The 14882-nt window shown below is 46.1% G+C and overlaps 2 protein-coding genes across 5 annotated transcripts in view; both read right to left on the bottom strand.

Annotated features, from left to right (window-relative positions):
• Positions 1–6456, bottom strand: part of LOC118728099 (C-C motif chemokine 2) — a 10335-nt gene extending 3879 nt beyond the window's left edge. The window contains exons 1-3 of one of the 4 annotated variants that reach the window (XM_045587369.1): positions 6284–6456; positions 5172–5298; positions 4539–4805 (exon numbers count right to left, since the gene is read on the bottom strand). In XM_045587369.1, coding sequence (XP_045443325.1) covers positions 4703–4805; positions 5172–5298; positions 6284–6359 — 306 coding nt within the window. In that variant the 5' untranslated portion in view covers positions 6360–6456 and the 3' untranslated portion in view covers positions 4539–4702. Of the gene's footprint in view, positions 1–4538; positions 4806–5171; positions 5299–6283 lie in introns of those variants that run through there. The other 3 variants (XM_036454354.2, XM_045587368.1, XM_036454352.2) reach the window with 3 other exon arrangements.
• Positions 6457–12458: 6002 nt separating this feature from the next.
• On the bottom strand, positions 12459–14400 carry LOC118728100 (C-C motif chemokine 2). Its single transcript, XM_036454355.2, has 3 exons — positions 14217–14400; positions 13325–13442; positions 12459–12960 (listed from the first exon to the last, which is right to left on the bottom strand). The coding sequence occupies exons 1-3, from the start codon at positions 14290–14292 to the stop codon at positions 12855–12857; spliced, it is 300 nt and encodes a 99-aa protein (XP_036310248.1). The 5' UTR covers positions 14293–14400; the 3' UTR covers positions 12459–12854.
• Between the last annotated feature and the right edge of the window lie 482 nt (positions 14401–14882).

Below are 14882 nucleotides of genomic sequence, written 5' to 3'. Positions count from 1 at the left end.
AACATCGACCAACTGCCTCTTGCACACCCCCTACTGGGGATGTGCCCGCAACTCAGGTACATGCCCTTGACCAGAATCAGTGGTAGAGCATCAGTCTGCAGGCTGATGCTCTACCACTGAGCCAAACCGGTTTCAGCAGATTCTTACGATCTTCAAGTCTGTGTTTAGGACTCTGTATAATATTTTTTATTTCTGTCAGTGTATGCTTTATTTCTAGTTGATCCCTTTTCATATCCTCATAGGTCTCATTTATTTTATCGGCCTTTTCTAGGAAATTCTTGAAATACTTTATAACTGTGGTTTTCAATTCCATGTCCATTCTTTGCTTCCCTCCATTTCCTTCCTTTGTGGCCTGCCTCTTCTCTGCATTTTAGCTGCTTCTGTGAGTTGATGGAGTAGCTTTGTGTGCTAGGTGTCCTAGCAGGGCCCAGAAGCTCAGCCTTCCCAGTTACCTGAGGTGGACAGTCTTGGTGCAGCCCTTTGTGGGTTGTGTGTGCAGTCTTGTTGTTAAGCCTTGCTTGTTGTTGGTATCACTGGGGAAAGTTGATCTCCAAGCCAATTGGCTGTGAGGATCAGCAGTGTCTCAGCTAGGAGGGCTTCTGTGCTCAGCTTGGATGGGGAGGAGTCTCAGAGTGGCACAGACAAGCTTTGGTTTCCTGTTAGCCCCACTTTAAGAGGGTCCTATTCCTCAAGTCCCGCAACACTGGCTGCTGGCATGCGTACCACTTGGGGGAAGGCTGTTCTCGAGTTTTGCTTGCTCCCTGATAGTCAGTTTCTTCCCGGATCAGAGTTGGCTATCAGTTCCATTGGGAAGTTATGTTTTTCTCCATATCGAGAAAGCTAGACACTGGGAGGGCTTCTGTGCTCATTTTGGGTGGAGCGGAGTCTCGGGGTGGCTTAGACAAGCTTTGGTTTCCTGTCAGCCCCGCCCAAAGAGGGTCCTGTTCCTGAGTCCTGTAGTAATGGCTGCTGGCCACGTTCACCTGTGAGAGAGTTTTGCCCACTGCCTGACAGTCCAATTTCTCCTTTATTGGAGCTGGCTATCAGTGCAATAGGGAGGTTTTTCTTTCCTCCCAAACAAGAAAGCTAGCTGCAAGTTAGCTGCCCACCCTTTCCGAGTGTGCTGCGAGTAAGCCAGCATTGTATTTGGTGGCCACCCTTTCTTCGAGCACAGATCTCCGCACCTCCACAGCTCCTGAGGGTCTGCATCCTTTCTCTTCCTTTCCTAGATGTTAGAGCTTCCACTCAGCCAGCCTTCTGGTGGTTCAGGGCGATATTTGCTCTGTTTTCCAGTTGTAATTTTAAAATTGTTGTGGTAGGCTGCATTTAGTTGTTTACCTTATCCCACCCTCTTGGTTTCTCTGCCCGCAAATGTTCTTATAAGATGGAGGAAGGATAGTAAGAATCAGAGACCATATGTGATGACAGAAGTAGAGGAGAGAGAGAGACAGACATAGAAAGGGAGGGAGAGTAAGGGGGGATTTAATGAGGCTTTGAAGATGGAGGAAGGGGGCCATGAGATAAGAAATGTAGGAAACTTCTATAAATTGGAAAAGGGAAAAAAATTAATTCTACTTTAGAGCTTCCAGAAAGACTTCTGACCTCCAGAATTTAAGATAATATATTTGTGTTGTTTTAAGACATTAATTTGATAATTTCCTGTTTATAGTTACAATAGAAAATGAGTACAGATTTGTATAAATATAAGAAGGGTGCTGCTGTAACAAATAGTAAAAATGTAGCAGTGGCTTTAGAATTTGAAATGGGCAGAGGCTGGAAGACTTTTTAGCATGATAGAAAAAGCCCAGATTTCCTGGAATAGTCTGCTGGCAGTGAAAGAAATCAACACACGATACTTAACATCCTCTCCTCATGCTGGGCCTGTGGCCAGTGCTTTGTGCCCACATTTCATCATGCAAGGAGTAAGGAATTCCAGGCTGAGCTGGATTCCAAATTTCTTCAAAATAAATAGACGTGACTTGAAAAGGGAGTGTGAACAGATTATTTGGGGGTTTTAGCACAGAGCCACCCTTCGCTTGGCCTCCCCTCCTTCCAGACCCCACACCTCACCTGCCTGGCATTAGAGGGCCCATTGGTTCGCACTCCACTTCCTTTGCCTCTTGGCATCCTCAGCAATTAGAGGTTGACTCATGACCGGGGACCAAGGCCATAGACTGCAGGAGAGGGAGAGAGGCAGGGAGGGGTTGGACCTGGCATGAGGGGCAGTGAGTTCCTTACACCGCTGCCGGGAAATTGTCTGCTGACTGATGTATCAGAGCCGTTTAGACAGTGTGACTTGGAGCTATGGTGGAATCACCTCTCTTCTCTCCAGCTCCCGCTGGTTGAAATGGAAGTTTTCTGAGAGACACACTCCCAGATCTTAACATCTAGGGCCCATGGGGCTCCCCTATTGATAACACTAGGTTAGCCTTACTTTATTTATGGAGACTCAGAACACCCAGTTTGCTGGGTCAGTGCCAGTTCCTTAATTAAAGCCCCCATGTCCTTCGTCCAGCCAGGGTCTCCTAGCACCTCAGGCTGCCAGAGGTAGTGCCTGGTCTGTTTTGGCCCAGCAGCCATCTCCCCATCGAATTGGGAAGGCCAGTACCATGCGAAATGCATTCGCTTGGGTAAGATAGCGGCTTTCTTAGAGCAGGGTCTGTCTGTGTTCCTATGGATGAAACAGATATCTCCCAGGTAAGTTAGACATCATGCAAAGGTACACAGACTTTATGGGGACATTAGGATAAAAAGGCCCATCCGTGGAAATGGATGATTCTGGCCGCCAGGGTGGGGATGGGGGGATAGTGATGGGAAGAAGGACATTCTGGTTTCAAGGAAGCTGAATCCTTAAAACGTGAGTTGAGGAAGGAGCTTCTGTATCTTAGGTCACAGGTCTGCCTCCTCCATCTACCACACTCAACATTTCACCTGCCCACCTCTTTCTTTTCCAAGGCTGACTCTGGCTCCATAGTCAGGTCCTCGTCACCTCCTTCCGGGACCATGGCAGAAGCCTCTCCCTTGTCCCTGTCTCTCCAGATGTGCATGAAGCCACCAAGTTACATTTCCTGAAACTCACCTCGGGATCTCTGAACCTGGGGATCTCAGAACCTGGTGTGTCCTTCTTCAGTGGAGCAAATGTTTTCAACATCTTTTAACTTATGAAGTGGAGCACTAATTAACCACTTTGAAATTCAGAATCCTTTACTCAACCTTTATTTCTAAACATCCCTAATACCTGACCCAGACATGAACCTCAATGGAAATCTGATCAGTTTATTCTCTCTTAAAAAAAAATCATATTTATTTAGTTTTATTTTTTTAATCCTCACCTGAGGATATTTTCCCATTGATTCCTGTTCAGGGCCCAAGCCTGTGAGGAGACTGCAACCAAGGTATGTGCCCTTGACTGGAATCGAATCTGGAATGCTTTTGTCCACAGGCTGATGCTCTGTCCACTGAACCATACTGGCTATGGCAGTTTTCTCCCTCTTTTATGTACCTACTATATATATATATATATATATTTTTTTTTTTTTTCCTTCTAGGTATTTGCTTATACTCTTCCTTCTTTTCTTAACAATCTTGTAATTTTTAAAGAATACCACACTTCTCATTCAGCAAGGTTAAATTTAAGTCTTACCCTCTTTATGCAATTCTAATCTAACCATTTAAAAAAATACATATTTTATTGTTTTTTTACAGAGAGGTAGAGAGAGGGATAGAGAGTTAGAAACATCGATGAAAGAGAAACACGAATCAGCTGCCTCTTACACACCCTCTATTGGGGATGCGCCCACAACCAAGGTACATGTTATGACCGGAATATAACCTGGATCCTTTCAATCCGCTCTGTCCAATGAGCCAAACCGGTTTTGGCTCTAACCATTATATTGATGGTGATTAAGTTTCCCCCTGATTTCACAAAGTCTGCAGTGTCTGTATTACTCCACGTTGGAGAATTAATTGAATGGGGAAAGATTGGGGTTAGTTGCAATCGATTAGGGGAGATATTAGGGGGTGGCTCAGAACTCTAAGAAAAGAAATGGGGGTGGGACTCTTGCTAAAGGAGTCACAAGGGTAATTGGGACCTGGGCAGACAGTGTTGGGGCCAGAATGGCAGGAATAGGATGCCTGATTGAGTCTTGCCCTAAAAGTTTCTCTCTAGGCACTCAGATGAGCCCCCAGGGGGAAAGACCAAGGCAATCCACGTCCTCATTCCTTCAAAACATGAGCCCTGTCCTCTGAAGCCTTGCCCCTCCCTCCTCATCAAGCAAATACTCAGCTTTTTAGCTTCCTTCAAGAAAACACCAAAAGTCAGGTTTTGTACAAAAATATATACATTGCTCCTGAGTAACATCATTACATCTCCATAATAACGTTTTTAGCAATGCCTTAGAATTTAAGACAACACGTGTTTGTTTTCATGATTGTCGCAAGGACTCTCATGCCACTTCAGGGGTGGAACTGCAGGGCACCCGCCCCTTAGGGAAGCAATTTAGACAAACACCAGTGTCCATAGGAGAGAAACTTAAAACATCAATATCTTAAATGAGGTTAGCATTACTTAAGACATCACATTTTATAGCAATAAACAAAGCTCATATTCTTTGAAAATATAATAAAATAATATTGGAGGGCATTTAGGGACAGTTAGGAGGCAATAAATTAGGGTTAGATTCTTGGGTTGTGGAGTGGTCATTCAAGGCTTTGGAGTTTGGGTTCTCTTGTCTAGGTGCTTCATGGAATCCTGGACCCACTTCAGCTGGGGGTCAGCACAGATATACTTCTGTTTGGTCTTGAAGCTGTGGGGAGAGAGGGCACGGTTAGATGCAGTTCCATTGAGGTGTCAGCCTAGCCTTGCAGCTCAGTTGTCTCTAAGTAGCTGCCCTGGGAGCTAATTAGAAGAGGGAGGAGGGAACCCAGTGCAAACTGCTCCCCTGGCGGACCCAGGTGAAGCCATCCTGACCTCTGACTGAAGACACTGGCCTGGTCTGAATAAGCACCGGGGTGGAGAGTGATGCTGAGAGTCAGGTTTTCCCTCCTGATCTCAGAATTCCCACTGGGCCCCTCCAGGGACTGGATTAGGTGGTTCGCTCTCTGACTCTAAGGTTTGAGGCTCCCTTTTCCTGGGGAAAAACTGGACCAGGGAGGGCTGGGGCTCAACTCACATCACAGCCTCTCTGGGGCACTTGCTGCTGGTGACTCTCTTGTAGCTCACCAGCTTAGGCATTGGGATCTTCTTCTCCCGGAATGTATAGCAGCAGGTTGGGGAAATGACTCCATCTGGGAAAGGAACAACAAAGAGAAAGCGTTTTAGGACGGACTGGACTTTTTTTTTTTTTTTTTTTTTTAAATCTTAATCAGAGCAGAAAAGAAGTAGTTAGGAGAAGGCAAAGGGAAATGAGGAATAGGGGTAGAGCCCATTTTGATTTCAATACTTCTGTGGATCTTGCAGAGCTAGGATGTCACACTGACTCAGTTTCTTGTGCTGTGACATGGGCATAGAGCACTGCTACCGTGTTTCCTCTAAAATAAGGCATCCTCCGAAAATAAGACCTAGCGCATGGAAAGATAAGACATCCCCTGAAAAGAAGACCTAGGGCAACTTTGGGAGGAAAAAAAAAATCAATATAAGACCCTGTCTTATTTTCGGGGAAACAGGGTACTAGAGGGCAGGGGAGCTGCTAAAATGACAAGATTCCTGGGAGTGTCACTAGGAGGAGCTAAGAATGCAGACCCTTGTGATCAGGGATGGTCAGGGACCCCACTATGGGTCTCCCTTTAGGCTCCACATAACCTATGCCTGGCCATGAGTCTCCTGATGCCCAGTGCCTCTTGCTGAGCCGTGTCTCAGGAAGCTGGGCTGAATGAAGCACAGTCCCGATGCTGGGGCTCTTCCACTCCCCTTCACTGTACCCCCACACCCACCACCTGAGTCCCCCTCTCTGTGATCATCCCAGCCCCCCCAAATACTGCTGAAAGGAGCTAAGGCGGTGACTACAGTGTGTGTGTGTGTGTGTGTGTGTGTGTGTGTGTGTGTGTGTATGTGTGTTTCCACAGCTGGAGTCCTGAAAGTGGCCGGATTTGGGTTCCTCAGCTGGATTTCTCACCCTGCCTCTGCCCAGGAGCACCTGTGCGACCAGCGGCATACCTCATCCTTTTCCCAGTTCCCTGACCTTGTTGTTAAAGTGAGGCTGGGGATCCCCCTTCTGTTCTCATGTGCCATGATCACCCAGAGATGGGGTGATGTGCTTCCAATGGAAGGAGGGTGGGCGCTTACCTGGCTGAGCGAGCACCTGGGTGTTGAGGGCGGCCATGGTGAGCAGCAGGCACAGGAGGGCTGCGGAGACCTTCATGCTGGAGGGTGAGGAGATGAGCTTCAAGGAGAGAGTGGCTGGAGAGATAGAGGCTGGAGTCTGAGCCTGTGAGTGTCTGTGCTGTTCTGGCTGCTCTGTATTTCTTTTATTGGGACCAGGAGTGGGTGGAGTAACCCGAACTCTGAATTGTGCTGAGCCAGTGGAACAGCCTGGGTGATTTCCAGGAAAGAGGGAGGAAGCAGTGGGGTTTTGGACCCGGCACTTTTGGGAGGGAAATGGGGGTGTATGGGGCACAGTTATATTCAAAGTGACCACAGACAGGAACCAAATGGGTTATTCTTAAGAATTCTGCTTTCTCTGATGTGAAAACTCTGCAGAAAATAACAGAAGCAAGGAAGCAAAAGATAAGGGTGAAGGAAAGTATCCTGGGCTAGCCCTGGCCCACCGTGTACTCTTTTACCTGGTCCCTAGCCGTGGTAGTCTGAATAATAACCCCTTCCCAAGAAGGCCCAAGTCCTACCCCTGGAAACTGTGATATGTTACCTGACATGGCAAAAAGACTTTTGCAGATAGAATTCATTTAAGGATCTTGAGATGCTGAGATTATCCTGGATTATCCAGACAGGCCCAATATAATCACAAATGTCCTTTATTTCTTTCCTTCTTTCTTTCCTTCTTTCTTTCCTTCTTTCTTTCCTTCTTTCCTCCTTTCTTTCCTTCCTTCTTTCTTTGTTTCTTTCTTTGTTTCTTTCTTTGTTTGTTTCTTTCTTTCTTTCTTTCTTTCTTTCTTTCTTTCTTTCTTTCTTAAATAAATCTTTATTTTTCACATTATTACAATTGTTCCTCTTTTTTCCCCTCCATTGCTCCCCTCCACGAGGTTCCTACCCCACCCTCTGCCCTTTCCCCACTCCCACTTTCCTCATAAATAGGTGCACAGTTTTTGTTCAGTCTTTTCTTGCACCCCCCCACTACCCTTTTCTCTGAGAATCGTCAGTCCACTTCCTTTCTATACCTCTGATTATATTATTTTTACCACTTAATACTGTTAATTAGATTTTTTAATTCCCTTGGTTTTTAGATTCACTTGTTGATAGTTACCTATTTGTTATTCATAATTTTTTTATATATATTTTATTGATTTTTGTACAGAGAGGAAAGAAGAGAGATAGAGAGTTAGAAACATCGATGAGAGAGAGTCATCGATCAGCTGCCTCTTGCACACCCCCTACTGGGGATATGCCCGCAACCAAGGTACATGCCCTTGACCGGAATCAAACCCAGGGCCCTTCAGTCCCCAAGCCGACGCTCTATCCATTGAGCCAAACCGGTCCCGGCTGTTATTCATAATTTTTATCTTTATCTTCTTCCTCTTCTTAAAGAATACTTTTCAGCATTTCATATAATTCTGGTTTGGCAATGATGAACTCCTTTAGCTTTTTTAAATTTTATTTGTGAAGCTCTTTATCTGGCCTTCAATTCTGAGTGATAGCTTTGCTGGTAGAGTAATCTTGGTTGTAGGTTCTTGCTCTTTATCATTTTGAATATTTCTTGCCATTCTCATCTGGCCTGCATAGTTTCTGTTGAGAAATCAGTTGACAATCGTATGGGTGCTCCTTTATAGGTAACTACCTGCTTTTCTCTTGCTGCTTTTAATATGCTCTCTTTATCTTTTGCTTTCTGCATTTTAATTATGATGTGTCTTGGTGTGTTCCCCTTTGGATTCCTTTTGTTTGGGGTTCTGTGTGCTTTCTGGACTTGTAAGTCTATTTCTTTCACTAGGTGGGGGAAGTTTTCTGTCACTATTTCTTCCAATAGATTTTCAGTATCTTGTTCTCTCTCTTCTTCTGGGACTCCCATAATTCTGATGTTTGTTCGCTTGAAGTTGTCCCAAAGGCTTCTACACTATCTTCAACTTTTTGGATTCTCTTCTCTTCTTGCTTCTGCAGAGGAGTGTCCTCTGGCTTTTTGTGTTCCAAATCTTTGACTTGATTCTTGTGATCTTCCAGTCTGTTTTTAGGACTCAGTATAATACTTTTTATTTCTGTCAGTTTATGCTTTATTTCTAGTTGACCCCTTTTCATATCCTCAAAGGTCTCGTTTATTTTATCGGCCTTTTCTTGGAAATTCTTGAAAAACCATATAACTGTGGTTTTGAACTCTATGTCCATTCTTTTGCTTTCCTCTTTTTTCTTCCTTTGTGGCCTGCCTCTTCTCTGCATTTTGGATGCTTTCCTGAGTTGATGGAGTAGTTTTGTGTGCTAGGGGTCCTAGCAGGACCCAGTAGCTCAGCCTTCCCAGTTACCTGAAGTGTATAGTCTTGGAGAAGCCCTTTGTGGGCTGTGTGTTCAGTCTTGTTGTTAAGCCTTGCTTGTTGTTGGTATCACTGGGGAGAGTTGATCTCTAAGCCAATTGGCTGTGAGGATCAGCAGTGTCTCATCTAGGAGGGCTTCTGTACTCCGCTTGGATGGGGCAGAGTCTCGAAGTGGTGCAGACAAGCTTTGGTTTCCCGTCAAAATCTGCCTTAAGAGGGTTCTATTTGACGAGTCCCGCAACACTGGCTGCTGGCATGCGCACCATTTGCAGGAAGGCTGTTCTCGAGTTTTGCTTGCTCTCTGACAGTCAGTTTCTTCCCGGATCAGAGTTGACTATCAGTACCATTGGGAAATTTTGTTTTTCTTCTGAATGAGAAAGCTAGCCACTGGGAGTGCTTCTGTGCTCAGCTTGGGTGGGGCGGAGTCTCGGGGTGGCTTAGACAAGCTTTGGTTTTCTGTCAGCCCCGCCCTAAGAGGTCCTGTTCCTGTGTCCCGCAGTAATGGCTGCTGGCCTCGCGCACCTGTGAGAGAGTTTTGCCCAAGCCTGACAATCCAATGTCTCCTTTTCTGGAGCTGGCTATCAGTGCAATAGGGAGGTTTTTCTTTCCTCCCAAACAAGAAAACCAGCTGCAAGTTAGCTGCCCAACCTCTCCGAGCGTGCCGCGAGTAAGCCAGCAGCGTATTTGGCGGCCACCCTTTCTGCGAGCACAGATCTCTGCACCTCCACAGCTCCTGAGGGTCTGCGTCCTTTCTCTTCCCTTCCTAGATGTTAGAGCTTCCACTCAGCCAGCCTTCTGGTGGTTCAGGGTGATATTTGCTCTGTTTTTCAGTTGTAATTTTAAAATTGTTGTGGTAGGCTGCATTTAGGTGTTTACCTTATGCCACTATCTTGGTTTCTCCGCCCACAAATGTTCTTATAAGATGGAGGAAGGATAGTAAGAATCAGAGACCAGATGTGATGACAAATGTAGAGGAGATAGAGAGAGACATAGAAAGGGAGAGAGAGTAAGGGGGTGGGTTACATGAGGCTTTGAAAATGGAGGAAGGGGGCCATGAGATAAGCAATGCAGGAAGCTCCTATAAATTGGAAAAGGGAAAAAAATGAATTCTGCTTTAGAGCCTCCAGAAAGACTTCTGACCTTCAGAATTTAAGATAATATATTTGTGTTGCTTTAAGACATTAATTTGATAATGTCCTGTTATAGTTACAATAAAAAAATGAATACAGATTTGTATAACTATAAGTAGGGTGCTGTTGTAACAAATATTAAAAGTGTAGAAGTGGCTTTTGAATTTGACAATGAGCTGAGGCTGGAAGACTTTTTAGCATGATAGAAAAAGCCCAGATTTCCTGGAATAGGCTGCTGGCAGTGAAGGAAATCAATACACGATACTTAACATCCTCTCGTCAAGCTGGGCCTGTGGCCAGTGCTTTGTGCCCACATTTCATCATGCAAGGAGTAAGGAATTCCAGGCTGAGCTGGATTCCAAATTTCTTCAAAATAAATAGACGTGACTTGAAAAGGGAGTGTGAACAGATTATTTGGGAGTTTTAGCACAGAGCCACCCTTCTCTTGGCCTCCCCTCCTTCCAGACCCCACACCTCACCTGCCTGGCATTAGAGGGCCCATTGGTTTGCACTCCACTCCCTTTGCCTCTTGGCATCCTTTGCAATTAGAGGTTGACTCATGAGTGGGGACTAAGGCCATAGACTGCAGGAAACGGAGACAGGCAGGGAGGGGTTGGACCTGTCATGAGGGGCAGTGAGTTCCTTACACCGCTGCCGGGAAATTGTCTGCTGACTGATGTATCAGGGCAGTTTAGAATGTGTGACTTGAAGCTATGGTGGAATCACCTCTCTCCCTCTCCAGCTCCCGCTCGTTGAAATGGAAGTTTTCTAGAGACACACTGCCAGATCATAACATCTAGGACCCATGGGGCTCCTATTGATAACACTAGGCTAGCCTCACTTTATTTATGGAGACTCAGAACACCCAGCCTGCTGGGTCAGTGACAGTTCTGCAATTAAAGTCCCCGTGTCCTTCCTCCAGCCAGGGTCTCCTAGCAGCCATGTCCCCATTGGATTGGGAAGGCCAGTAGCATGGGAAATGCATTTGCTTTGGTAAGATAGCTACTTTCTTAGAGCAGGGTCTGTCTGTGTCTCTATGGATCAGACAGATCCCTCCCAGGTAGGTCAGACACCATGCAAGGGAACACAGGCTTTAGGGGGACATTAGGATAAAAAGACCCATCCGTGGAAATGGATGATTCCGGAGTTTTGGGTGGGGATGGGGGGATAGTGATTGGAAGAAGGACATTTTGGTTTCAGGGAAGTTGACTTCTTCAAATTGCGTTGAGATAGGGGCTTCTGTATCTAGGTTCATAGGACTGCCTCCTCCATCTACCACACTCAAGATTTCACCTGCCCATCTTTTTCTTTCCTAAGGCTGACTCTGGCTCCATATTCAGGTCCTTGTCACCTCATGCCGAGACCATGGCAGTAACCTCTCTTGTCCCTGTCTCTCCAGATGTGCATGAAACCACTAAATTCCATTTTCTGAAACTCACCTCGGGACCTCAGAACCTGGGGACCTCAGACCCTGCCGTGTCCTTCAGTGGAGGGAATGTTTTTAACATCTTTTAACTTATGAAGTGGAGCACTAATTAACCACTTTGAAATTCACAGTCTTTTATTCAACCTTCCTTTCTAAACATCTCTATCACCTGACCCAGACATGGACCCCAATGGAAATCTGATCAGTTTAGTCCCTCTTAAAAAAAAAATCATTTTATTTAATTTTATTTTTAATCCTCTCCTGAGGGTATTTTCCCATTGATTCCTGATCAGGGCCCAAGCCTGGGAGGAGTCTGCAACCAAGGTATGTGTCCTTGACCAGAATAGAACCTGGAATCCTTTCCTCCACAGGCTGATGCCCTGTCCACTGAGCCAAACTGGCTAGGGCAGTTTTCTCCCTCTTTGATGTACCTGCCATCATTTTTTTTATCCTCTAGGTATTTGCTTACTCTCTTCCTTGTTTTCTTAATAATTTGTAATTTTTTAAGAAGAAAACCCCCACTTCTCATTCATCAAGGATAAATTCAAGTCTTATCCTTTTAACGAAATTCTAATCTAACCATTTTATTTTTTATTTATTTATTTTTAAAAATATATTTTATTGATTTTTTATAGAGAAAGGGAAAGTGAGGGATGGAGAGTTAGAAACATCGATCAGAGAGAAATATCGATCAGCTGTCTCTTGCACACCCCCTACTGGGGATGTGCCCACAACCAAGGTACATGCCCTTGTCCATAATCAAACCACGGACCTCTCATCCGCAGGCAGACGCTCTATCCACTGAGCCAAACTGGTTTTGGCTCTAATCATTTTATTAATGGTGATTAAGTCTCCCCCTGATTTTCCAAAGTCTGCAGTGTCTGTATTACTCCAAGTTGAAGAATTAATTGAATGGGGAAAGATTGGGGGTAGTTGCACTCCATTAGGGGAGATATTGAGGGGTGGCTCAGGGACTCTAAGAAAATAAATGGGGGTGGGACTCTTGCTAAAGGAGCCACAAGGGTAGTTGGGACCTGGGCAGAAGGTGTTGGGGCCGGAATGGCAGGGGTAGGATGCTTGATTGAGTCTTGCCATAAAGGTTTCTGTCTAGGCACTCAGATGAGCCCCCCAGAGGGAAAGACCAAGGCAATCCACGTCCTCATTCCTTCAAAACATGAGCCCTGTCCTCTGAAGCCTTGCCCCTCCCTCCTCATCAAGCAAATACTCAGCTTTTTAGCTTCCTTCAAGAAAACACCAAAAGTCAGGTTTTGTACAAAAAATATATATATATTGTTCCAGAGTAACATCATTACATCTCCATAATAACATTTTTAGCAATGCCTTAGAATTTAAGACAACACGTGTTTGTATTCATGATTGTTGCAAGGATTCTCATGCCACTTCAGGGGTGGAACTGCAGTGCACCCCGCCTGAGGGAAGCAATTTAGACAAAGGTTTCCATGTCTTACAAATACCAGTGTCCATGGGAGAGAAACTTAAAACATCAATAACTTAAATAAGGTTAACATCACTTAAGATATCATGTTTCATATCAATAAACAAAGTTCATATTCTTTGAAAATACAATAAAATAATATCGGAGGGTATTTAGGGACAGTTAGGAGGCAATAAATTAGGGTTAGATTCTTGGGTTGTGGAGTGGGCATTCAAGGCTTTGGAGTTTGGGTTCTCTTGTCTAGGAGCTTCATGGAATCCTGAACCCACTTCATCTGGGGGTCAAAACAGAAATCCTTGTTCAGTTTGGTCTTGAAGCTGTGGGGAGAGAGGGCACGGTTAGATGCAGTTCCATTGAGGTGTCAGCCTAGCCTTGCAGCTCAGTTGTCTCTAAGTAGCTGCCCTGGGAACTTAATAGAAGAGGGAGGAGGGAACCCAGGGCAAGCTTCTCCCCTGGCGGACCCAGGTGAAGCCATCCTGACCTCTGGTGGAAGACACTGGCATGGTCTGAATAAGCACTGAGGTGGAGAGTGATGCTGAGAGTCAGGTTTTCCCTTCTGGCCTCAGGATTCCACTGGGCACCTCGGGGACTGGATTAGGTTGTTCCCTCTCTGACTCTAAGGTTTGAGGCTCCCTTTTCCTAGGGAAGAACTGGACCAGGGAGGGCTGGGGCTCAACTCACATCACAGCCTCTCTGGGGCACTTGCTGCTGGTGACTCTCCTGTAGCTCGCCAGTTTGGACATCGGGATCTTCTTTTCCGTGAATGAATAGCAGCAAGTGGTTGGGGAAATGACTCCATCTGGAAAAGGGAAAAGAAAGAGAAAGCATTTTAGGATGGACTCGACTCTTTTTATCTTAATTGGAGCAGAAAAGAAGTAGTTAGGAGAAGGCGAAGGGAAATCAGGAGTAGAGGTAGAACCCACTTGATTCCAATACTTCTGTGGATCCTGCAGAGCTAGAATGTCACACTCAGTTTCCTATGCTGTGACATGGGCATAGAGCACCGCTACTAGAGGGCAGGGGAGCTGCTAAAATGACATAATTCCCCGGAGTGTCACTAGGAGGAGCTAAGAATGCAGACACTCATGGTCAGGATGGTCAGGGACCCCACTATGGGTCCTCTTTTAGGCTCCATGTAACCTTTGCCTTGCAATGAGTCTCCTGATGCGCAGTGCCTCTTGCTGAGCCGTGTCTCAGGAAGCTGGGCTGAATGAAGCACAGTCCAGATGCTGGGGCTCTTCCGCTCCCCTTCAGTGTATCTCCACACCCACCACATGTGACCCCCTCTCTGCGATCACCCCAGCACCCCACACACTGCTGAAAGGAGTTGTGGCAGTGTCTGCAGTGTGTGTGGCAGGGTTGTTTCCACAGCTGGATTTGGGTTCCACAGCTGGATTTCTCACCCTGCCTCTGCCCAGGAGCACCTGTGCGACTGGGCTCACGACTCATCCTTCTCTGAGTTCCCTGACCTTGTTATTAAAGTGAGCCTGGGGATCCCCATTCTGCTCTCAATGGCCATGATTACCCAGAGATGTGGTGATATGCTTCCAAGGGAAGCAGGGAGGGCGCTTACCTGGCTGAGCGAGCACCTGGGTGGTGAGGGCGGCCATGGTGAGCAGCAGGCACAGGAGGGCTGCAGAGACCTTCATGCTGGAGGGTGAGGAGATGAGCTTCAAGGAGAGAGTGGCTGGAGAGATAGTGGCTGGTGTCTGAGCCTGTGAGTCTCTGTGCTGTTCTGGCTGCTCTGCGTTCCTTTTATTGGTCCTGGGGTGGGTGGAGTAACCAGGCAGCAGCCTCCTCAATGAATGACGTAGTGAAGGGAACTGAGAAATGTGCTGAGCCAGTGGAGCAGCCTGAGTGATTTCCAGGAAGGAGGGGAGGAAGCAGTGGGGTTTTAGACCTGGGCACTTTTGGGAGGGAAAGGGGGTGGTGGTATGGGGCACAGTTATATTCAAAGTGACCACAGACAGGAATCAAGTGGGTTATTCTTAAGGATTCTGCTTTCTGTGAAGTGAAAACTCTGCAGAAAGTAACAGAAGCAAGGAAGCGGAGGACAAGGGGGAAGGAAAGCATCCCGGGCTCGCCCTGGCTCACCATCAGACACCAGCCTTGGCAGACTCCCCTGCAAGGTACTAAACCCATCTGTTCTTTACAATGCAGGGGCGATTGGAGCTTAACATAGTGATAGGATTTTGTAACCATAAGAGTAGATTCTAGGAATCATGAATTCTTGGAAGAA

This window comes from Pipistrellus kuhlii, unplaced genomic scaffold, assembly GCF_014108245.1.
Source record: "Pipistrellus kuhlii isolate mPipKuh1 unplaced genomic scaffold, mPipKuh1.p scaffold_m20_p_28, whole genome shotgun sequence".
NCBI lineage: Eukaryota > Metazoa > Chordata > Mammalia > Chiroptera > Vespertilionidae > Pipistrellus > Pipistrellus kuhlii.
Note: the sequence above shows the minus strand (reverse complement) of the source record. Positions and strands in the feature narration are given on the sequence as shown.